The sequence below is a fragment of the Gymnogyps californianus genome, chromosome 2, assembly GCF_018139145.2.
Source record: "Gymnogyps californianus isolate 813 chromosome 2, ASM1813914v2, whole genome shotgun sequence".
NCBI classification, from domain to species: domain Eukaryota; kingdom Metazoa; phylum Chordata; class Aves; order Accipitriformes; family Cathartidae; genus Gymnogyps; species Gymnogyps californianus.
This window is the reverse complement of record NC_059472.1, coordinates 895,206-918,562: the sequence shown is the minus strand read 5'-3', so window position 1 is coordinate 918,562 and position 23,357 is coordinate 895,206. Positions and strand designations below refer to the sequence as shown.

Below are 23,357 nucleotides of genomic sequence, written 5' to 3'. Positions count from 1 at the left end.
GGGGGGCATTCAGAAAAGTGTTGCTAGCAGGTTGAGGGAGGTGATCCTTCCTCTTTCCTCAGCACTGGTATGGTCCCATGTGGGAGGGTGCGTGCGATTCTGTGTGAAGGTGGTCAAAGAGTGGAAGAGGTGGTGGAGTCTCCATCCTTGGAGATCCTGCAAACCCGAGTGGCCGTGGTCCCGCACAACCTGCTCTAGCTGGCCCTGCTTGGGCAGGAGGGTTGAAGCGCATGCCCTCCAGAGGTTCCTGCCGACCTAAATGGTTCTGTGAATCGGTTTGGTGGGAGGGCCGGAGAGTCATGCTGGGGAAGAGAGTCAGCCAAGTGTGGCTGTGACTTCATCAGAGGCGTGCGCAGGAGAGCGTTGTCACGTTGAAGCCTTTGCTTGAGCCAGTGATGGGCTTGTGTCACGTTCTGAAAGCCCCCCAGGTGCCGGTATGTGGTGGTGGTGGTGTTGGGGGGGCCTATTTCCTAGGAGAGGTCTTGTGGCCCTTTTCCACCCAGCCCGATGGCCTGTTGAGCCCTGGCTTTGTGGCGGGTGCAGTTGGAAGAGGCTTGGGAGAAGAAAGGAAGAGGAGGCGTCTGAGGCTGGGATGCAGGAGAACTTTATTACTAGAGGCAAAAGAGTGAAAAGGCAGGAGCGGCAAGCGGAAGGGAGGCGGTGTGAGGTGCAAGTAGGGCGACCATCAGCCGAGGTCCTTTGCTTGCAGTAGGTTTTGCCAGAGCACCGAGGTCTTCCTGCCGCACAGTGGGAGCAGCCCGCCAGAGGTCCCGCGATGGTCTTTGGCTTGTGAGAAGGTGGTTGCAGCGGAGAGTAGTGGACATAGGCGAAGGGGCGATGCCAAGCAGGAAGTGGGAGGAGAGGAGGAGGTACGTGGGCCGTGTTTGCAGGCAGCCCGGGCTGGCCCCTTCCCTGCTTCCTTGCTTGGTGCCTTGAGAGGAGGAGCTGTGGCCGGCAGGTCCACGTGCCAGCAAGAGCCCGGAGGTGCGTCCTCAATCCATGCCGTGGCTTCCAGGCTGTGGGTGGTTTGTGTCAGGGGTGGGGGCGAGGGCCCTTAGCAGGGGTAGCAGCCTCTTGCGCCGCTGAAGCAGCCCAGGCCTCCAAAGCCGTAGCCGAAGCCACCGGAGGAGATGGGCACTCCCTGGGAGCTGAGGACGTTGCCCACGGCAGCCGATGCGGAGGATCCGACGGCGGTGTTCTGGGGGAAGGAGGTGAGGATGGGTCCTGGGAGGGTGACGACCACGGTGGAAGGCTGGATGACGACGCGGGAGTCCTCGCACTGCCTGACACAGGGCTCGTTGCAGCTGTTAGCCAGCGGGGTGGGTCCGCAGGGGCGGCAGAGGTCGTAGCAGGCCATGTCTGTGGTGTGGAGGGGCCCTGGAAGAGAGGGTGATGAGAAAGCGGAGGGGCGTGGGGGTGCGAGGGGCGGTGATGGAGGAGGGCGAGGGAGTGGGGAGGGCTGGTGTGGGGCTGTGGGGAGCGTGGCGGTGGGGAGGCGTCAGGGCTGCTGAGGCTGGGGACAGAGCGTGCTGGAAGCGAGAGGCCAGGCGCTGGAGGAGAAGGAGGGGAAGGGGGTTCAGGCTCACCTTGTTGACCGCGGAGGAGAAGGCGTCAGGAGAAGCGTGTGAGGGAGAGAGGCTCTGGGCTGGCTTTTATGCTGATCCCTGAGGGGTGGGACAGCCTTTGCGCATGACAGCATTTTGCAGCAAGCAGCTCTTGCATGCCACAGCCTGGCGAGTAATGAGGTGGGGTGTGTTTTCCTTCCCACAACGCTCCTTGTTCATGTCCTCCTCTTGAGGATGTGGCCCTGTGGCCCTGGCGGCAGCTTTTAAGTGAGATAGGTATTTGGGAGGCTTTGCATGGGAGGTGTGTGTCAGGGCATTCGGCAGACGCGACCAAAGCAGAGGAGAGGTGGGGTGTCGTCAGTGAGGTCATCCCGTGGCACTCGTGTGGTGTGGTTTGCGGGTGCGTTGTGAAGAGGGGCCCCATTTCCTGGCAGCCCTGGAAGGCTGGTCTGGGCTTTGGAGATGCGCTGGGCGTGAAGGGCTGCCCCTTCCATCGCGTTCGGTCCCTCGCTGCCTTGCTGCCAGCTCGCTAAGCCTGTCTTTAGGCCTGGCCTTTCCCGTTGGGTGTGCTCTGTGGGTGTCTTGGTGCCCTTCTTGCTTGTAAGGTTGTCGCTGGGTGTATTGGGTTTACGTCGCAAGGCTTTGGTAGCAAGGGGGCTGCCGGGGTGGCTTCTGTGAGAAGATGCCCGAAGCTTCCCCCATGTGCGACAGAGCCGGTGCCAGCCTGCTCCGAGACGAACTCGCCGCTGGCCAAACCCGAGCCAATCAGCTAGGGTGGTAACGCCTCTGTGAGAACATAGTTAAGAAGGGGAAAAAACTGCTGGGCAAGAGCAGCCAGAAGATAGGCGGGCGAATGTGTGAGAGAAAGAACTCCGCAGACACCAAGGTCGGTGAAGAAGGAGGGGGAGGAGGTTTTGCAGTCGCCGGAGCAGATTCCCCTGCAGCCCGTGGTGAAGACGATGGTGAAGCAGGTTGTCCCCCTGCAGCCTGTGGAGGTCCACAGTGGAGCACATATCCACCTGCAGCCCGTGGAGGACCCCACGCCGGAGCAGGTGGATGCGCTCGAAGGAGGCTGTGACCCCGTGGAGAGGTCGCGCTGGAGCAGGTTTTCTGGCAGGACCTGTGACCCCACGGGGGACCCGCGCTGGAGCAGTCCGTTCCTGAAGGAGTGCAGGCCGTGGAAAGGACCCATGCTGGAACAGTTTGTGAAGAACTGCAGCCCGCGGGAAGGAGCCACATTGGAGAAGTTAGCGAAGGTCTGTCTCTTGTAGGAGGGACCCCTCACTGGAGCAGGCTAAGAGCGTGAGGAGGAAGGAGCGGCAGAGACGACGTGTGGTGAACTGACCGCAACCCCCATTCCCCATCCCCCTGCGCCGCTCGGCGGGAGGGGGTAGAGAATTTGGGAGCGAAGTTGAGCCTGGAAGAAGGGAGGGGTGGGGGGAAGGTGTTTTAAGATTTGTTTTTATTTCTCCTTATCCCACTCTGACTTTTGATTGGCAATAAATTAAGTTCCCCGAGTCCAGCCTGTTTTGCCCGTGACGGTAATTGGTGAGTGATCTCCCTGTTCTTCTCTCGACTCGGGAGCCTTTGATCGTATTCTTCTCCCCTTATCCAGTTGAGGAAGGGGAGTGATAGAGCAGCTTGGTGGGTACCTGGCGTCCAGCCAAGATCAACCCCCCACAGAGCCCCATCTTCACAGCAGAGCAGGGTCAGAGGCTTGTTCCTGCACGTGCTCCTCAGTGCCCCTAATTCTTTTGGTGTGAGGCATTTGGTTTGGTTTTTGGCAGCATTTCTACCCATTGGTTCCCTCGTTCACCCCCCACGCCTCCCAGCAGTTTTTTGGGGGCCGTTTGGTGAAGAGTATCTATTTATTGTACCGGAGGTGTTGATTTTGGGGTCCTGACAGGCGCCTTCTGGAAACTTGTGGGAGCTTCTGCAGCAGCTGGGGCCTGTCAGCCGCCCCCTGCTTGGCAGGTTGTTAGGTGCCTCCTGATTGGCTGGCCATTTCTCTGCGCAGTGTTTGCGGGGCCAGAGTGGGATTGGACGTAGCGGAGGGGAAACGGGAGGCGTGCATGCTGCACGGGACTGTGCACCTGAGAACCCTGAGGTGATGTTTGCATGGCAAAAGGTTGGTGAAGCAGAATAGACTAGACTAGAGTAGACCAGAAGAAGGCTAGACTAGACTAGACTAGAAGAGTCCAGTTGGCAGGGACCTACAATGGTCATCTAGTCCAACCGCCTGAGCACTTCAGGGCTGACCAAAACTGAAAGTCTATTATTAAGGGCACTGTCCTCAGCTGCTCCTCATAGGACATGCCTTCCAGCCCTTCCACCAACTTTGTTGCCCTCCTCTGGACGCATTCAAGGACCTTAACATCCTTCTTAAATGGTGGGGCCCAGGACTGCGCGCAGTACTCAAGGTGAGGCCGCACCAACGCTGAATACAGCGGGATAATCACCTCTTTTCACTGGCTGGTTATACTGCGTTTGACGCACATCGGGACACAGGTTTGCCCTCTTGGCTGCCAGGGCACGCTGCTGACTCCTATGGAGGCTGCTGTCAGCCAGCCCCCCCAGATCCCTTTCTGCAGGGCTGCTCTCCAGCCACTCCTCTCCCACTCTGTACTTGTGTCCCACATTGCTCTGTCCAGGTGCAGAATGTGGCCTTTGTTCTTGTTCAACTTCATGCCGTTGATGGTTGCCCAGTGCTCCAATCGATCTAGATCCTTCTGCAAGGCTTCTTGTCCCTCAAGAGAATCAGCAGCTCCTCCCAGTTTGGTATCATCAGCAAGTTTGCTAATGGTGCAATCCACTCCTGCATGCAGATCATTGATGAAAACCTTGAAGAGAACTGGCCCTAGAGTGGAGCCCTGAGGAACACCGCTGGTGACTGGTCGCCAGCCAGATGTAGCCCCGTTCACTGGGACCCTTTGAGCCGTGCCCTTCAGCCAGTTCTTCACCCAGCACACCCTGCACCTGCTCATCTCCCAGCTGGACGACTTGTCCAGAAGGATGCTGTGAGAGACAGGATCAAAAGCCTTCCTAAACTCCAGGAAAACTACATCCACCGCCTTCCCTTCCTCCACGAGGCAGGTGACCTTGTCGTAGAAGGCCATCAGATTAGTCAGGCAGGACTTTCCCTTAGTGAACGCGTGTTGTCTGTGCCCGATGATTGCATTGTCCTTTAAATGCCTTGGAGTTGCACCCAGTAGGATCTTCTCCATAATTTTTCCAGGTAGTGCGGTTAGACTAACAGGTCTGCAGTTTCCTGGCCCTACCCTCATTCCCTTTTTATAAATGGGAATAAGGTTGGCTAGCTTCCAGTCAGCAAGGACCTCCCCAGACGTGCCCACGTTCAGCGAAGATGAGTGTCTTGAGGGTTGTTCACTGTGCGAGCAGTGCTTGTTGGTGAGGAAGAGGAGGTGAGGTAGGAAGGGTATCTGTGCTTCTGTGTTGATGGGTGCTGGAGTGCCTGGCGGGCAAGAGGCAAGGTGGGTCAATGCAGGGCTGGGCTGGGGGTGCCATGAGTCAGGTGGACTCACGGCTGCCCCGCAGAAAGGGCGATTGTCTAAGTGGATGTGCCTAAGTCCATGGGGAAAGATGGTTGGAACCCACAAATGCTGGGGGAGCGACCTGATTTCCTTGCACTGGACGCAGAGGAATCTCATGGGGTTGAGCAAGGGGAGGTGCAAAGTCCTGTTTCTGGGGAGGAGTCAGCCCAGGTAGAAGGACTGGCTGGGGGCCAATTGCACAGAAAGGAGCTTAGCAGAGAAGGACCTTGTGGTGCTGGTGGAGAACAAATGGACCATGAGGTGGCACTGAACCCTTGCGGGAAAAGGGGCCACCAGTCTCCAGGGGGGCATTCAGAAAAGTGTTGCTAGCAGGTTGAGGGAGGTGATCCTTCCTCTTTCCTCAGCACTGGTATGGTCCCATGTGGGAGGGTGCGTGCGATTCTGTGTGAAGGTGGTCAAAGAGTGGAAGAGGTGGTGGAGTCTCCATCCTTGGAGATCCTGCAAACCCGAGTGGCCGTGGTCCCGCACAACCTGCTCTAGCTGGCCCTGCTTGGGCAGGAGGGTTGAAGCGCATGCCCTCCAGAGGTTCCTGCCGACCTAAATGGTTCTGTGAATCGGTTTGGTGGGAGGGCCGGAGAGTCATGCTGGGGAAGAGAGTCAGCCAAGTGTGGCTGTGACTTCATCAGAGGCGTGCGCAGGAGAGCGTTGTCACGTTGAAGCCTTTGCTTGAGCCAGTGATGGGCTTGTGTCACGTTCTGAAAGCCCCCCAGGTGCCGGTATGTGGTGGTGGTGGTGTTGGGGGGGGCCTATTTCCTAGGAGAGGTCTTGTGGCCCTTTTCCACCCAGCCCGATGGCCTGTTGAGCCCTGGCTTTGTGGCGGGTGCAGTTGGAAGAGGCTTGGGAGAAGAAAGGAAGAGGAGGCGTCTGAGGCTGGGATGCAGGAGAACTTTATTACTAGAGGCAAAAGAGTGAAAAGGCAGGAGCGGCAAGCGGAAGGGAGGCGGTGTGAGGTGCAAGTAGGGCGACCATCAGCCGAGGTCCTTTGCTTGCAGTAGGTTTTGCCAGAGCACCGAGGTCTTCCTGCCGCACAGTGGGAGCAGCCCGCCAGAGGTCCCGCGATGGTCTTTGGCTTGTGAGAAGGTGGTTGCAGCGGAGAGTAGTGGACATAGGCGAAGGGGCGATGCCAAGCAGGAAGTGGGAGGAGAGGAGGAGGTACGTGGGCCGTGTTTGCAGGCAGCCCGGGCTGGCCCCTTCCCTGCTTCCTTGCTTGGTGCCTTGAGAGGAGGAGCTGTGGCCGGCAGGTCCACGTGCCAGCAAGAGCCCGGAGGTGCGTCCTCAATCCATGCCGTGGCTTCCAGGCTGTGGGTGGTTTGTGTCAGGGGTGGGGGCGAGGGCCCTTAGCAGGGGTAGCAGCCTCTTGCGCCGCTGAAGCAGCCCAGGCCTCCAAAGCCGTAGCCGAAGCCACCGGAGGAGATGGGCACTCCCTGGGAGCTGAGGACGTTGCCCACGGCAGCCGATGCGGAGGATCCGACGGCGGTGTTCTGGGGGAAGGAGGTGAGGATGGGTCCTGGGAGGGTGACGACCACGGTGGAAGGCTGGATGACGACGCGGGAGTCCTCGCACTGCCTGACACAGGGCTCGTTGCAGCTGTTAGCCAGCGGGGTGGGTCCGCAGGGGCGGCAGAGGTCGTAGCAGGCCATGTCTGTGGTGTGGAGGGGCCCTGGAAGAGAGGGTGATGAGAAAGCGGAGGGGCGTGGGGGTGCGAGGGGCGGTGATGGAGGAGGGCGAGGGAGTGGGGAGGCTGGTGTGGGGCTGTGGGGAGCGTGGCGGTGGGGAGGCGTCAGGGCTGCTGAGGCTGGGGACAGAGCGTGCTGGAAGCGAGAGGCCAGGCGCTGGAGGAGAAGGAGGGGAAGGGGGTTCAGGCTCACCTTGTTGACCGCGGAGGAGAAGGCGTCAGGAGAAGCGTGTGAGGGAGAGAGGCTCTGGGCTGGCTTTTATGCTGATCCCTGAGGGGTGGGACAGCCTTTGCGCATGACAGCATTTTGCAGCAAGCAGCTCTTGCATGCCACAGCCTGGCGAGTAATGAGGTGGGGTGTGTTTTCCTTCCCACAACGCTCCTTGTTCATGTCCTCCTCTTGAGGATGTGGCCCTGTGGCCCTGGCGGCAGCTTTTAAGTGAGATAGGTATTTGGGAGGCTTTGCATGGGAGGTGTGTGTCAGGGCATTCGGCAGACGCGACCAAAGCAGAGGAGAGGTGGGGTGTCGTCAGTGAGGTCATCCCGTGGCACTCGTGTGGTGTGGTTTGCGGGTGCGTTGTGAAGAGGGGCCCCATTTCCTGGCAGCCCTGGAAGGCTGGTCTGGGCTTTGGAGATGCGCTGGGCGTGAAGGGCTGCCCCTTCCATCGCGTTCGGTCCCTCGCTGCCTTGCTGCCAGCTCGCTAAGCCTGTCTTTAGGCCTGGCCTTTCCCGTTGGGTGTGCTCTGTGGGTGTCTTGGTGCCCTTCTTGCTTGTAAGGTTGTCGCTGGGTGTATTGGGTTTACGTCGCAAGGCTTTGGTAGCAAGGGGGCTGCCGGGGTGGCTTCTGTGAGAAGATGCCCGAAGCTTCCCCCATGTGCGACAGAGCCGGTGCCAGCCTGCTCCGAGACGAACTCGCCGCTGGCCAAACCCGAGCCAATCAGCTAGGGTGGTAACGCCTCTGTGAGAACATAGTTAAGAAGGGGAAAAAACTGCTGGGCAAGAGCAGCCAGAAGATAGGCGGGCGAATGTGTGAGAGAAAGAACTCCGCAGACACCAAGGTCGGTGAAGAAGGAGGGGGAGGAGGTTTTGCAGTCGCCGGAGCAGATTCCCCTGCAGCCCGTGGTGAAGACGATGGTGAAGCAGGTTGTCCCCCTGCAGCCTGTGGAGGTCCACAGTGGAGCACCTATCCACCTGCAGCCCGTGGAGGACCCCACGCCGGAGCAGGTGGATGCGCTCGAAGGAGGCTGTGACCCCGTGGAGAGGTCGCGCTGGAGCAGGTTTTCTGGCAGGACCTGTGACCCCACGGGGGACCCGCGCTGGAGCAGTCCGTTCCTGAAGGAGTGCAGGCCGTGGAAAGGACCCATGCTGGAACAGTTTGTGAAGAACTGCAGCCCGCGGGAAGGAGCCACATTGGAGAAGTTAGCGAAGGTCTGTCTCTTGTAGGAGGGACCCCTCACTGGAGCAGGCTAAGAGCGTGAGGAGGAAGGAGCGGCAGAGACGACGTGTGGTGAACTGACCGCAACCCCCATTCCCCATCCCCCTGCGCCGCTCGGCGGGAGGGGGTAGAGAATTTGGGAGCGAAGTTGAGCCTGGAAGAAGGGAGGGGTGGGGGGAAGGTGTTTTAAGATTTGTTTTTATTTCTCCTTATCCCACTCTGACTTTTGATTGGCAATAAATTAAGTTCCCCGAGTCCAGCCTGTTTTGCCCGTGACGGTAATTGGTGAGTGATCTCCCTGTTCTTCTCTCGACTCGGGAGCCTTTGATCGTATTCTTCTCCCCTTATCCAGTTGAGGAAGGGGAGTGATAGAGCAGCTTGGTGGGTACCTGGCGTCCAGCCAAGATCAACCCCCCACAGAGCCCCATCTTCACAGCAGAGCAGGGTCAGAGGCTTGTTCCTGCACGTGCTCCTCAGTGCCCCTAATTCTTTTGGTGTGAGGCATTTGGTTTGGTTTTTGGCAGCATTTCTACCCATTGGTTCCCTCGTTCACCCCCCACGCCTCCCAGCAGTTTTTTGGGGGCCGTTTGGTGAAGAGTATCTATTTATTGTACCGGAGGTGTTGATTTTGGGGTCCTGACAGGCGCCTTCTGGAAACTTGTGGGAGCTTCTGCAGCAGCTGGGGCCTGTCAGCCGCCCCCTGCTTGGCAGGTTGTTAGGTGCCTCCTGATTGGCTGGCCATTTCTCTGCGCAGTGTTTGCGGGGCCAGAGTGGGATTGGACGTAGCGGAGGGGAAACGGGAGGCGTGCATGCTGCACGGGACTGTGCACCTGAGAACCCTGAGGTGATGTTTGCATGGCAAAAGGTTGGTGAAGCAGAATAGACTAGACTAGAGTAGACCAGAAGAAGGCTAGACTAGACTAGACTAGAAGAGTCCAGTTGGCAGGGACCTACAATGGTCATCTAGTCCAACCGCCTGAGCACTTCAGGGCTGACCAAAACTGAAAGTCTATTATTAAGGGCACTGTCCTCAGCTGCTCCTCATAGGACATGCCTTCCAGCCCTTCCACCAACTTTGTTGCCCTCCTCTGGACGCATTCAAGGACCTTAACATCCTTCTTAAATGGTGGGGCCCAGGACTGCGCGCAGTACTCAAGGTGAGGCCGCACCAACGCTGAATACAGCGGGATAATCACCTCTTTTCACTGGCTGGTTATACTGCGTTTGACGCACATCGGGACACAGGTTTGCCCTCTTGGCTGCCAGGGCACGCTGCTGACTCCTATGGAGGCTGCTGTCAGCCAGCCCCCCCAGATCCCTTTCTGCAGGGCTGCTCTCCAGCCACTCCTCTCCCACTCTGTACTTGTGTCCCACATTGCTCTGTCCAGGTGCAGAATGTGGCCTTTGTTCTTGTTCAACTTCATGCCGTTGATGGTTGCCCAGTGCTCCAATCGATCTAGATCCTTCTGCAAGGCTTCTTGTCCCTCAAGAGAATCAGCAGCTCCTCCCAGTTTGGTATCATCAGCAAGTTTGCTAATGGTGCAATCCACTCCTGCATGCAGATCATTGATGAAAACCTTGAAGAGAACTGGCCCTAGAGTGGAGCCCTGAGGAACACCGCTGGTGACTGGTCGCCAGCCAGATGTAGCCCCGTTCACTGGGACCCTTTGAGCCGTGCCCTTCAGCCAGTTCTTCACCCAGCACACCCTGCACCTGCTCATCTCCCAGCTGGACGACTTGTCCAGAAGGATGCTGTGAGAGACAGGATCAAAAGCCTTCCTAAACTCCAGGAAAACTACATCCACCACCTTCCCTTCCTCCACGAGGCAGGTGACCTTGTCGTAGAAGGCCATCAGATTAGTCAGGCAGGACTTTCCCTTAGTGAACGCGTGTTGTCTGTGCCCGATGATTGCATTGTCCTTTAAATGCCTTGGAGTTGCACCCAGTAGGATCTTCTCCATAATTTTTCCAGGTAGTGCGGTTAGACTAACAGGTCTGCAGTTTCCTGGCCCTACCCTCATTCCCTTTTTATAAATGGGAATAAGGTTGGCTAGCTTCCAGTCAGCAAGGACCTCCCCAGACGTGCCCACGTTCAGCGAAGATGAGTGTCTTGAGGGTTGTTCACTGTGCGAGCAGTGCTTGTTGGTGAGGAAGAGGAGGTGAGGTAGGAAGGGTATCTGTGCTTCTGTGTTGATGGGTGCTGGAGTGCCTGGCGGGCAAGAGGCAAGGTGGGTCAATGCAGGGCTGGGCTGGGGGTGCCATGAGTCAGGTGGACTCACGGCTGCCCCGCAGAAAGGGCGATTGTCTAAGTGGATGTGCCTAAGTCCATGGGGAAAGATGGTTGGAACCCACAAATGCTGGGGGAGCGACCTGATTTCCTTGCACTGGACGCAGAGGAATCTCATGGGGTTGAGCAAGGGGAGGTGCAAAGTCCTGTTTCTGGGGAGGAGTCAGCCCAGGTAGAAGGACTGGCTGGGGGCCAATTGCACAGAAAGGAGCTTAGCAGAGAAGGACCTTGTGGTGCTGGTGGAGAACAAATGGACCATGAGGTGGCACTGAACCCTTGCGGGAAAAGGGGCCACCAGTCTCCAGGGGGGCATTCAGAAAAGTGTTGCTAGCAGGTTGAGGGAGGTGATCCTTCCTCTTTCCTCAGCACTGGTATGGTCCCATGTGGGAGGGTGCGTGCGATTCTGTGTGAAGGTGGTCAAAGAGTGGAAGAGGTGGTGGAGTCTCCATCCTTGGAGATCCTGCAAACCCGAGTGGCCGTGGTCCCGCACAACCTGCTCTAGCTGGCCCTGCTTGGGCAGGAGGGTTGAAGCGCATGCCCTCCAGAGGTTCCTGCCGACCTAAATGGTTCTGTGAATCGGTTTGGTGGGAGGGCCGGAGAGTCATGCTGGGGAAGAGAGTCAGCCAAGTGTGGCTGTGACTTCATCAGAGGCGTGCGCAGGAGAGCGTTGTCACGTTGAAGCCTTTGCTTGAGCCAGTGATGGGCTTGTGTCACGTTCTGAAAGCCCCCCAGGTGCCGGTACGTGGTGGTGGTGGTGTTGGGGGGGGCCTATTTCCTAGGAGAGGTCTTGTGGCCCTTTTCCACCCAGCCCGATGGCCTGTTGAGCCCTGGCTTTGTGGCGGGTGCAGTTGGAAGAGGCTTGGGAGAAGAAAGGAAGAGGAGGCGTCTGAGGCTGGGATGCAGGAGAACTTTATTACTAGAGGCAAAAGAGTGAAAAGGCAGGAGCGGCAAGCGGAAGGGAGGCGGTGTGAGGTGCAAGTAGGGCGACCATCAGCCGAGGTCCTTTGCTTGCAGTAGGTTTTGCCAGAGCACCGAGGTCTTCCTGCCGCACAGTGGGAGCAGCCCGCCAGAGGTCCCGCGATGGTCTTTGGCTTGTGAGAAGGTGGTTGCAGCGGAGAGTAGTGGACATAGGCGAAGGGGCGATGCCAAGCAGGAAGTGGGAGGAGAGGAGGAGGTACGTGGGCCGTGTTTGCAGGCAGCCCGGGCTGGCCCCTTCCCTGCTTCCTTGCTTGGTGCCTTGAGAGGAGGAGCTGTGGCCGGCAGGTCCACGTGCCAGCAAGAGCCCGGAGGTGCGTCCTCAATCCATGCCGTGGCTTCCAGGCTGTGGGTGGTTTGTGTCAGGGGTGGGGGCGAGGGCCCTTAGCAGGGGTAGCAGGCTCTTGCGCCGCTGAAGCAGCCCAGGCCTCCAAAGCCGTAGCCGAAGCCACCGGAGGAGATGGGCACTCCCTGGGAGCTGAGGACGTTGCCCACGGCAGCCGATGCGGAGGATCCGACGGCGGTGTTCTGGGGGAAGGAGGTGAGGATGGGTCCTGGGAGGGTGACGACCACGGTGGAAGGCTGGATGACGACGCGGGAGTCCTCGCACTGCCTGACACAGGGCTCGTTGCAGCTGTTAGCCAGCGGGGTGGGTCCGCAGGGGCGGCAGAGGTCGTAGCAGGCCATGTCTGTGGTGTGGAGGGGCCCTGGAAGAGAGGGTGATGAGAAAGCGGAGGGGCGTGGGGGTGCGAGGGGCGGTGATGGAGGAGGGCGAGGGAGTGGGGAGGGCTGGTGTGGGGCTGTGGGGAGCGTGGCGGTGGGGAGGCGTCAGGGCTGCTGAGGCTGGGGACAGAGCGTGCTGGAAGCGAGAGGCCAGGCGCTGGAGGAGAAGGAGGGGAAGGGGGTTCAGGCTCACCTTGTTGACCGCGGAGGAGAAGGCGTCAGGAGAAGCGTGTGAGGGAGAGAGGCTCTGGGCTGGCTTTTATGCTGATCCCTGAGGGGTGGGACAGCCTTTGCGCATGACAGCATTTTGCAGCAAGCAGCTCTTGCATGCCACAGCCTGGCGAGTAATGAGGTGGGGTGTGTTTTCCTTCCCACAACGCTCCTTGTTCATGTCCTCCTCTTGAGGATGTGGCCCTGTGGCCCTGGCGGCAGCTTTTAAGTGAGATAGGTATTTGGGAGGCTTTGCATGGGAGGTGTGTGTCAGGGCATTCGGCAGACGCGACCAAAGCAGAGGAGAGGTGGGGTGTCGTCAGTGAGGTCATCCCGTGGCACTCGTGTGGTGTGGTTTGCGGGTGCGTTGTGAAGAGGGGCCCCATTTCCTGGCAGCCCTGGAAGGCTGGTCTGGGCTTTGGAGATGCGCTGGGCGTGAAGGGCTGCCCCTTCCATCGCGTTCGGTCCCTCGCTGCCTTGCTGCCAGCTCGCTAAGCCTGTCTTTAGGCCTGGCCTTTCCCGTTGGGATGTGCTCTGTGGGTGTCTTGGTGCCCTTCTTGCTTGTAAGGTTGTCGCTGGGTGTATTGGGTTTACGTCGCAAGGCTTTGGTAGCAAGGGGGCTGCCGGGGTGGCTTCTGTGAGAAGATGCCCGAAGCTTCCCCCATGTGCGACAGAGCCGGTGCCAGCCTGCTCCGAGACGAACTCGCCGCTGGCCAAACCCGAGCCAATCAGCTAGGGTGGTAACGCCTCTGTGAGAACATAGTTAAGAAGGGGAAAAAACTGCTGGGCAAGAGCAGCCAGAAGATAGGCGGGCGAATGTGTGAGAGAAAGAACTCCGCGGACACCAAGGTCGGTGAAGAAGGAGGGGGAGGAGGTTTTGCAGTCGCCGGAGCAGATTCCCCTGCAGCCCGTGGTGAAGACGATGGTGAAGCAGGTTGTCCCCCTGCAGCCTGTGGAGGTCCACAGTGGAGCACCTATCCACCTGCAGCCCGTGGAGGACCCCACGCCGGAGCAGGTGGATGCGCTCGAAGGAGGCTGTGACCCCGTGGAGAGGTCGCGCTGGAGCAGGTTTTCTGGCAGGACCTGTGACCCCACGGGGGACCCGCGCTGGAGCAGTCCGTTCCTGAAGGAGTGCAGGCCGTGGAAAGGACCCATGCTGGAACAGTTTGTGAAGAACTGCAGCCCGCGGGAAGGAGCCACATTGGAGAAGTTAGCGAAGGTCTGTCTCTTGTAGGAGGGACCCCTCACTGGAGCAGGCTGAGAGCGTGAGGAGGAAGGAGCGGCAGAGACGACGTGTGGTGAACTGACCGCAACCCCCATTCCCCATCCCCCTGCGCCGCTCGGCGGGAGGGGGTAGAGAATTTGGGAGCGAAGTTGAGCCTAGAAGAAGGGAGGGGTGGGGGGAAGGTGTTTTAAGATTTGTTTTTATTTCTCCTTATCCCACTCTGACTTTTGATTGGCAATAAATTAAGTTCCCCGAGTCCAGCCTGTTTTGCCCGTGACGGTAATTGGTGAGTGATCTCCCTGTTCTTCTCTCGACTCGGGAGCCTTTGATCGTATTCTTCTCCCCTTATCCAGTTGAGGAAGGGGAGTGATAGAGCAGCTTGGTGGGTACCTGGCGTCCAGCCAAGATCAACCCCCCACAGAGCCCCATCTTCACAGCAGAGCAGGGTCAGAGGCTTGTTCCTGCACGTGCTCCTCAGTGCCCCTAATTCTTTTGGTGTGAGGCATTTGGTTTGGTTTTTGGCAGCATTTCTACCCATTGGTTCCCTCGTTCACCCCCCACGCCTCCCAGCAGTTTTTTGGGGGCCGTTTGGTGAAGAGTATCTATTTATTGTACCGGAGGTGTTGATTTTGGGGTCCTGACAGGCGCCTTCTGGAAACTTGTGGGAGCTTCTGCAGCAGCTGGGGCCTGTCAGCCGCCCCCTGCTTGGCAGGTTGTTAGGTGCCTCCTGATTGGCTGGTTGCTGAGGGTGAGCCTGGCTGTGGTGAGGGAAGGCTGCGGCCGCGGGGCTGAGGCTGGTGAGCTCTGGGAGAGGTGGTGAGGCCCATGAGAGGCCCAGGGGAGTGGGACCAGCAGGCATGGAGACTGCTGAGTGAGTGCCTTTGGGGTCTTAATTTGGGGTGAGCGCCGAGGGGTGAGGCCATTTCTCTGCGCAGTGTTTGTGGGGCCAGAGTGGGATTGGACATAGCGGAGGGGAAATGGGAGGCGTGCGTGCTGCACGGGACTGTGCACCTGAGAACCTTGAGGTGATGTTTGCATGGCAAAGGGTTGGTGAAGCAGAATAGGCTAGACTAGACTAAACTAGACCAGGCCAGTGGGAAGGGACCTAAAGCAATCATCTAGTCCAACTGCCTGACCACTTCAGGGCTGATCACAAGTTAAAGCATGTTGTTAAGGGCATTGTCCAAATGCCTCTTAAACACTGACAGGCTTGGGGCAATGACCACCTCTCTAGGAAGGATGTTCCAGTGTTTGACCACACTCTCAATAAAGAAATGCTTCCTAACGTCCAGTCTAAACCTCCCAACAGCTTTGAACCATTCCCGCGCATCCTGTCACTGGATCCCAGGGAGAAGAGATCAGCACCTCCCTCTGCACTTCCCCTCCTCAGGAACCCGTAGAGAGCAATGAGGTCACCCCTCAGCCTCCTTTTCTCCAAACTAGACAAACCCAAAGTCCTTAGCCGCTCCTCATAGGAGATGCCTTCCAGCCCTTCCACCAACTTTGTTGCCCTCCTCTGGATGCATTCAAGTACCTTAAAGTCCTTCTTAAATTGTGGGGCTGACAACTGCACACAGTACTCAAGGTGAGGACTATATTGAAGGTGAGACCGCACCAATGCTAAATACAGCGGGATAATCACCTCTTTTCACTGGCTGCCAGGGCACGCTGCTGACCCCTATTGAGGCTGCTGTCAGCCAACCACCCTGATACCTCTCTGCAGGCCTGCTCTCGAGCCACTCCTCTCCCACTCTGAGCACATTGCCTCTCTCCCTCACACGCTTCTCCTGACGCCTTCTCCTCCACGGTCAACAAGGTGAGCCTGAACCCCCTTCCCCTCCTTCTCCTCCAACGCCTGGCCTCTCGCTTCCAGCACGCTCTGTCCCCAGCCTCAGCAGCCCTGACGCCTCCCCACCGCCACGCTCCCCACAGACCCACACCAGCCCTCCCCACTCCCTCGCCCTCCTCCATCACCGCCCCTCGCACCCCCACGCCCCTCCGCTTTCTCATCACCCTCTCTTCCAGGGCCCCTCCACACCACAGACATGGCCTGCTACGACCTCTGCCGCCCCTGCGGACCCACCCCGCTGGCTAACAGCTGCAACGAGCCCTGTGTCAGGCAGTGCGAGGACTCCCGCGTCGTCATCCAGCCTTCCACCGTGGTCGTCACCCTCCCAGGACCCATCCTCACCTCCTTCCCCCAGAACACCGCCGTCGGATCCTCCGCATCGGCTGCCGTGGGCAACGTCCTCAGCTCCCAGGGAGTGCCCATCTCCTCCGGTGGCTTCGGCTACGGCTTTGGAGGCCTGGGCTGCTTCAGCGGCAGAAGAGCCTGCTACCCCTGCTAAGGGCCCTCGCCCCCACCCCTGACACACCAACCACCCACAGCCTGGAAGCCACGGCATGGATTGAGGACGCACCTCCGGGCTCTTGCTGGCACGTGGACCTGCCATCCACAGCTCCTCCTCTCAAGGCACCAAGCAAGGAAGCAGGGAAGGGGCCAGCCCAGGCTGCCTGCAAACACGGCCCACGTACCTCCTCCTCTCCTCCCACTTCCTGCTTGGCATCGCCCCTTCGCCTATGTCCACTACTCTCCGCTGCAACCACCTTCTCACAAGCCAAAGACCATCGCGGGACCTCCGGTGGGCTGCTCCCGCTGTGCGGCAGGAAGACCTCGGTGCTCTGGCAAAACCTACTGCAAGCAAAGGACCTCGGCTGATGGTCGCCCTACTTGCACCTCACACCGCCTCCCTTCCGCTTGCCGCTCCTGCCTTTTCACTCTTTTGCCTCTAGTAATAAAGTTCTCCTGCATCCCAGCCTCAGATGCCTCCTCTTCCTTTCTTCTCCCAAGCCTCTTCCAACTGCACCCGCCACAAAGCCAGGGCTCAACAGGCCATCGGGCTGGGTGCAAAAGGGCCACAAGACCTCTCCTAGGAAATAGGCCCCCACCAACACCACCACCACCACATACCGGCACCTGGGGGGCTTCCAGAATGTGACACAAGCCCATCACTGGCTCAAACAAAGGCTTCAACATGACAACGCTCTCCTGCGCACGCCTCTGATGAAGTCTGCCCGTGCCAGCACACACTTGGCTGACTCTCTTCCCCAGCATGACTCTCCGGCCCTCCCACCAAACCGATTCACAGAACCATTTAGGTCGGCAGGAACCTCTGGAGGGCATGTGCTTCAACCCTCCTGCCCAAGCAGGGCCAGCTAGAGCAGGTTGTCCAGGACCATGGCCACTTGGGTTTGCAGGATCTCCAAGGATGGAGACTCCACCACCTCTTCCACTCTTGCACCAGCCTCACGCTGAAACAGCCTTGCCCCCTTTGCCTGTGGAATTCCATGTGTTTTCACTTGTGCCCACGGCCTCTTGTCTCGCCACTCATCACAAGGCTCTGGGCCCAGCCCTTCAGCCACTTTGCAGTCCACCTCACTGCCCACTTACGCAACCCGTACTTTCTCGGCTTGTCTACGAGCATGCAATGGGAGGCACTGACAAAGGCTTCATTCAAGTACGGCTCAACAACAACAGCCGCTGCTCTCCCCTCGTCCAACATCCAGTCCCTTCAACATGGAAGACACGGAGGTCACTCAAGCACCATTTCCCCTTGGTAAATCCACGCCCACCGCTCCCCATCACATTCTTGGCCTTCCTGGGCTTGGCAGTGCTTTCCAGGAGGATTTCCTCCATCACCTTCCCTGGGAACGAAAGCAGGCTCACCAGCCTCTACTCTCCCAGATCCTCTGTCTTGAGCTTCTTCGAGATACAAGGGCTATGGCCTCCCTTCCACTCTTCAGGAACTGCTCCCAGGCACCATGACCTTGCCAAGATCATGGAGAGGGGCCTCCCAAGCACATCAGACAGCTCCCTCGCCATTCCTGGGTGCAACCCGTCAGGCGCTGTGGACATACGTACACCCCGTCGCACAGCACTCCTTCCTACCTCCCTTCATCTTCCTCAGCAACAAGCACTGCTGGCCTGACAAACAGCCTGCAAACACTCACCTCGGCTCAACTAGGCCATACCTTGCCATTCATCAACGCATCGGCATGCAGCCACCACCACCAGGGCCTCACCTCTGCACCCAGCTGCAGCATGCTCGCCTCCAACTCCCCTCAGAAGTCTGCAAACTCTCTTTCTTCCAGTCACACACTGTGCACAGAAGTGGCCTCACCCCTCGGCACTCACCCCAACTAAAGACCCCAAAACGCTCTGGCTCATCACCTTCCCTACCTGCCGCTCCCAATCCCCCTCTGCCTCTTGCCACACTCACGGGCTCTCCAGAAACTCACTTGCCCTTGCGAGGTGATCCACATCAGGCACCGTGTCATGCCCGTGCCCAGGCTGCAACCGTGCTGACCCCACCTAAGGGGAGCGCTACGGAGGGGCCAACACAAGCCTTTGGGCAGCAGGGCAGGCCTCCCGACATCACAGGGCTTGCGGGCTCTGAACCAGGGCTGCCAGGACAACGGCCGGCACCCACAAACAGCCCTCCTCTGCCTGCTTGCACTGCCACCCCCAAGGACAGCCCCAAGGGGGCACAAGCCCAAACGGGAAGCTTCCTTTCGCCCACCTACAACCTTACAAGCAAGAGGGGCACCAAGACACCAACGTAGCACACCCAATGGGAAAGGCCAGCCCTAAAGACAGGCTTAGCAGGCTAGCAGCAAGGTAGAGAGGGAGGGAATGCGATGGAAGGGGCAGCGCCTCATGCCCGGCACACCTCCAAAGCCCAGACCAGCCTTCCAGGGCTGCCAGGAAATAGGGCCCCCTCTTCACAACGCACCCGCAAACCACACTACACGAGTGCCACGGGATGACCTCACTGACGACACCCCACCTCTCCTCTGCTTTGGTCGTGTCTTCTGCCCGCCCTGACACGCGCCATCAGCACCAAGCCTTTGGCCTCTAACACTCGCACTTAAAAGCTGCCGCCAGGGCCACAGGGACACGTCCTCGAGAGAAGGACATGAAATTGGAGAATTGCGGCGAGGGAAACACACCCGACTTCATTACTCGCCACGCTCTGGCATGCAAGAGCTGCTTGCTGCAAAATGCTGTCATGCGCAAACACTGTCCCAACCCTCGGGCACTCGAAGACCAGCATAAAAGCCAGCCCAGAGCCTCTCTCCCTCACACGCTTCTCCTGACGCCTTCTCCTCCGCAGTCAACAAGGTGAGCCTGAACCCCCTTCCCCTCCTTCTCCTCCAACGCCTGGCCTCTCGCTTCCAGCACGCTCTGTCCCCAGCCTCAGCAGCCCTGACGCCTCCCCACCGCCACGCTCCCCACAGACCCACACCAGCCCTCCCCACTCCCTCGCCCTCCTCCATCACCGCCCCTCGCACCCCCACGCCCCTCCGCTTTCTCAACACCCTCTCTTCCAGGGCCCTCCACACCACAGACATGGCCTGCTACGACCTCTGCCGCCCCTGCGGACCCACCCCGCTGGCTAACAGCTGCAACGAGCCCTGTGTCAGGCAGTGCGAGGACTCCCGCGTCGTCATCCAGCCTTCCACCGTGGTCGTCACCCTCCCAGGACCCATCCTCAGCTCCTTCCCCCAGAACACCGCCGTCGGATCCTCCTCATCGGCTGCCGTGGGCAACGTCCTCAGCTCCCAGGGAGTGCCCATCTCCTCCGGTGGCTTCGGCTACGGCTTTGGAGGCCTGGGCTGCTTCAGCGGCGCAAGAGGCTGCTACCCCTGCTAAGGGCCCTCGCCGCCACCACCCCTGACACCAACCACCCACAGCCTGGAAGACACGGCATGGATTGAGGACGCACCTCCGGGCTCTTGCTGGCACGTGGACCTGCCGGCCACAGCTCCTCCTCTCAAGGCACCAAGCAAGGAAGCAGGGAAGGGGCCAGCCCGGGCTGCCTGCAAACACGGCCCACGTACCTCCTCCTCTCCTCCCACTTCCTGCTTGGCATCGCCCCTTCGCCTATGTCCACTACTCTCCGCTGCAACCACCTTCTCACAAGCCAAAGACCATCGCGGGACCTCTGGCGGGCTGCTCCCACTGTGCGGCAGGAAGACCTCGGTGCTCTGGCAAAACCTACTGCAAGCATAGGACCTCGGCTGATGGTCGCCCTACTTGCACCTCACACCGCCTCCCTTCCGCTTGCCGCTCCTGCCTTTTCACTCTTTTGCCTCTAGTAATAAAGTTCTCCTGCATCCCAGCCTCAGACGCCTCCTCTTCCTTTCTTCTCCCAAGCCTCTTCCAACTGCACCCGCCACAAAGCCACGCCTCAAGAGCCCATCAGCGGGGCTGCAAAAGGGGCTACAAGGCCTCTCTTAGCAAGTATGGCCCCAACAACAACAACACAGACAGGAACAGGACAGCTTCCAGCCCGTGACACAAGCCCTTCACTTGCCCAAACAAAGGCATGGACATGCTAATGCACTTCTACCCGTGCCTCTCACTCTAGCTCCTCATCTCGGGTGGGTTAACTTTGCCTGCACGCCAGGTACCCACCAAGCCGCTCGATCACTCCCCCTTCTCAACTGGAAAGGAGAGAGAAAATATGACAAAAGCTTTATGGATCAAGATAAGAACAGGGAGATCATAGAATCATAGAATCACACAATGGTTTGGGTTGGAAGGGACCTTAAAGATCACCTAGTCCAACCCCCCTGCCACGGGCAGGGACACCTTCCACTACATCACCTTGCTCCAAGCCCCATCCAACCTGGCCTTGAACACTGCCAGGGAGGGGGCGTCCACAGCTTCTCTGGGCAACTTCTTCCACTGTCTCACCACCCTCACAGGAAGGAATTTCTTCCTAATATCTAACCAAAATCTACCCTCTTTCAGTTTAAAACCGTTGCCCCTCGTCCTACCACTACGCTCCCTGATAAAGAGTCCCTCCCCATCTTTCCTGCAGGCCTCCTTTAAGTACTAGAAGGCCGCCATAAGGTCTCCCTGCAACCTTCTCTTCTCCAGGCTGAACAACCCACACTCTCTCAGCCTGTCCTCAGAGGGGATGTGCTCCAGCCTCCTCATTATCTTTGTGGCCCTCCTCTGGACCCAATCAAGCAGGCCCACATCTTTCGTATGCTGGCGGCCCCAGAGCTGCATGCAGTACGCCAGTCCCACGAGAGCGGAGTAGAGGGGGAGAATCGTCTCCCTCAACCTGCTGCCCATGCCTCTTTTGATGCAGCCCAGGATACGATGGGCTTTCTGCGCTGCGAGCGCACATTGCCAGCTCCTATTCGGCTTTTCATCCACCAATACCCCCAAGTCCTTCTCCTCAGGCCTGCTCTCAATCCACGCATCGCCCAGCCTCCATCCGTGTTTGGGACTGCCCCAACCCACGTGCAGGACCTTCCACTTGGCCTTGTTGAACTTCGTCACCTTTGCACAGGCCCACCTCCCTAGCCTGTCAAGGCCCCTCTCGATGCCAGCCCTTCCCTCTACACTATCAACCACACCACTCAGCTTCCTGTCATCCACAAACTTGCTGAGGCTCCACTCAATCCCACTGTCCGTGTCCCTGACAAACACGTTAAACAATACTCGTCCCAATACGGACCCCTGAGGGACACCACTCGTCCCTCATCTCCACCCGCACATCGAGCCATTCACCGCAACTCTTTGAGTTTGACCGTCCAGCCAATTCCTTATCCACCAAGCGCTCCACCCATCAAATCCACCTCTCTTCATTTTACAGACAAGGATGTTGGGCGGGACACTATCAAATGCTTTGCACAAGTCCAGGTAGATGACGTCAGTCGCTCTTCCCTTACCCACCAATGCTGTAACCCCGTCGCAGAAGGCCACCAAATTTGTCAGGCACGATTTGCCCTTCGTGAAGCCATGTTGGCTGTCAGCAATCACCTCTCCGTCTTCCATGTGCCTTGGCATAGTTTCCAGGAGGATCTGCTCCATGACCTTGCTAGGCATAGAGGTGACACAGACCGGCCTGTACTTAACCCGGGTCATCCTTTTCACCTTTTTCAGAATGAGGGTTATCATCGGCCAACTTGCTGTGGGGGCACTCCATCACATTGGCCACGTCCTTCAGGAGGATGTTGAACACTGTTGGCCCCACGCATCTGACTCCTGGGCTACACCGCTTGACACTGGCCTCCAGGTGGACTTTGGGCCACTCATCACAAGCCTCTGGGCCCAGCCCTTCAGCCACTTTGCGGTCCACCTCACTCTCCACTTACACAACAAGTACTTTGTCAGCTTCTCTAGGAGCATGCAAGGGCAGAAAGCGCCAAAGGCTTTACTAAAAGGTCGAGGTAAACAACAGCCACGGCTCTCTCCTCATCCACAAACCCAGTCACTTCAACGTAGAAGAACGGAGGTCGAGCAAGCATGATTCCCCCTCATAAATCCATGACGATGACCCCCGTCACCTTCGTGTCCTTCAGGAGGCTGGGCAATGCTTTCTGGGAGGATCTTCTCCATCACCTTCCCTGGCAACAAGGTCAGGCTCACCAGCATCTACTTTCCTGGATCTTCCTTCCTGACCTTCCTCAACATAAGAGGGCTATGAGCTCTCTTCCAGACATCAGGATCTGCTCCCAGGCACCATGACCTGGCCAAGATCATGGAGAGGGGCCTCCCAAGCACATCAGACAGCTCCCTCACCACTCATGGCTACGACCTCTCAGGCCCCACGCACTTGCGTACATTCAGACGCACAGCACTCCTTCCTACCTGCCTTCATCTTCCTCAGCAACAAGCACTGATCACCTGACATACAGCCTGCAAAACACTCACCTCGGCTCAATTGGGGCAGGCCTTGCCGTTCATCAACCCTTCAGCATACATCCACCACCACCAGGGCCTCATCTCTGCACCCAGCTGCAGCACGCTCGCCTCCAACTCCCCTCAGAAGTCTGCAAACTCTCTTTCTTCCAGTCACACACTGTGCACAGAAGTGGCCTCACCCCTCGGCACTCACCCCAACTAAAGACCCCAAAACGCTCTGGCTCATCACCTTCCCTACCTGCCGCTCCCAATCCCCCTCTGCCTCTTGCCACACTCACGGGCTCTCCAGAAACTCACTTGCCCTTGCGAGGTGATCCACATCAGGCACCGCGTCATGCCCGTGCCCAGGCTGCAACCCTGCTGGCCCCACCTAAGGGGAGCGCTACGGAGGGGCCAACACAAGCCTTTGGGCAGCAGGGCAGGCCTCCCGACATCACAGGGCTTGCGGGCTCTGAACCAGGGCTGCCAGGACAACGGCCGGCACCCACAAACAGCCCTCCTCTGCCTGCTTGCACTGCCACCCCCAAGGACAGCCCCAAGGGGGCACAAGCCCAAACGGGAAGCTTCCTTTCGCCCACCTACAACCTTACAAGCAAGAGGGGCACCAAGACACCAACGTAGCACACCCAACGGGAAAGGCCAGCCCTAAAGACAGGCTTAGCAGGCTGGCAGCAAGGTGGAGAGGGAGGGAATGCGATGGAAGGGGCAGCGCCTCATGCCCGGCACACCTCCAAAGCCCAGACCAGCCTTCCAGGGCTGCCAGGAAATAGGGCCCCCTCTTCACAACACACTGCAAACCACGCCACACGAGTGCCACGGGATGACCTCACTGACGACACCCCACCTCTCCTACGCTTTGGTCGCGTCTTCTGCCCGCCCTGACACGCGCCATCAACACCAAGCCTTTCGCCTCTAACACTCGCACTTAAAAGCTGCCGCCGGGGTCAGATGGACACGTCCTTGAG

The 23,357-nt window shown here is 58.7% G+C and overlaps 5 protein-coding genes across 5 annotated transcripts; 2 read left to right on the top strand and 3 right to left on the bottom strand.

Moving 5' to 3' along the window:
- Positions 1-1,054: 1,054 nt before the first annotated feature.
- Positions 1,055-1,668, bottom strand: LOC127029933 (feather keratin-like). The gene is made up of 2 exons (XM_050915764.1): positions 1,587-1,668; positions 1,055-1,377 (listed from the first exon to the last, which is right to left on the bottom strand). The coding sequence occupies exon 2, from the start codon at positions 1,355-1,357 to the stop codon at positions 1,055-1,057; it is 303 nt and encodes a 100-aa protein (XP_050771721.1). The 5' UTR covers positions 1,358-1,377; positions 1,587-1,668.
- A 4,806-nt stretch (positions 1,669-6,474) lies between these two features.
- On the bottom strand, positions 6,475-7,087 carry LOC127029931 (feather keratin-like). The gene is made up of 2 exons (XM_050915763.1): positions 7,006-7,087; positions 6,475-6,797 (listed from the first exon to the last, which is right to left on the bottom strand). Exon 2 carries the CDS (start codon positions 6,775-6,777, stop codon positions 6,475-6,477), a length of 303 nt encoding a protein of 100 aa, XP_050771720.1. The 5' UTR covers positions 6,778-6,797; positions 7,006-7,087.
- Positions 7,088-11,893: 4,806 nt separating this feature from the next.
- LOC127029936 (feather keratin 1-like) lies at positions 11,894-12,507 on the bottom strand. The gene is made up of 2 exons (XM_050915768.1): positions 12,426-12,507; positions 11,894-12,216 (listed from the first exon to the last, which is right to left on the bottom strand). The coding sequence occupies exon 2, from the start codon at positions 12,194-12,196 to the stop codon at positions 11,894-11,896; it is 303 nt and encodes a 100-aa protein (XP_050771725.1). The 5' UTR covers positions 12,197-12,216; positions 12,426-12,507.
- Positions 12,508-15,712: 3,205 nt separating this feature from the next.
- On the top strand, positions 15,713-16,015 carry LOC127012843 (feather keratin 1-like). Its single transcript, XM_050891247.1, has one exon. It carries the CDS (start codon positions 15,713-15,715, stop codon positions 16,013-16,015), a length of 303 nt encoding a protein of 100 aa, XP_050747204.1.
- Positions 16,016-18,736: 2,721 nt separating this feature from the next.
- On the top strand, positions 18,737-19,380 carry LOC127013834 (feather keratin 1-like). The gene is made up of 2 exons (XM_050892872.1): positions 18,737-18,849; positions 19,059-19,380. Exons 1-2 carry the CDS (start codon positions 18,737-18,739, stop codon positions 19,378-19,380), a joined length of 435 nt encoding a protein of 144 aa, XP_050748829.1.
- Positions 19,381-23,357: the final 3,977 nt, after the last annotated feature.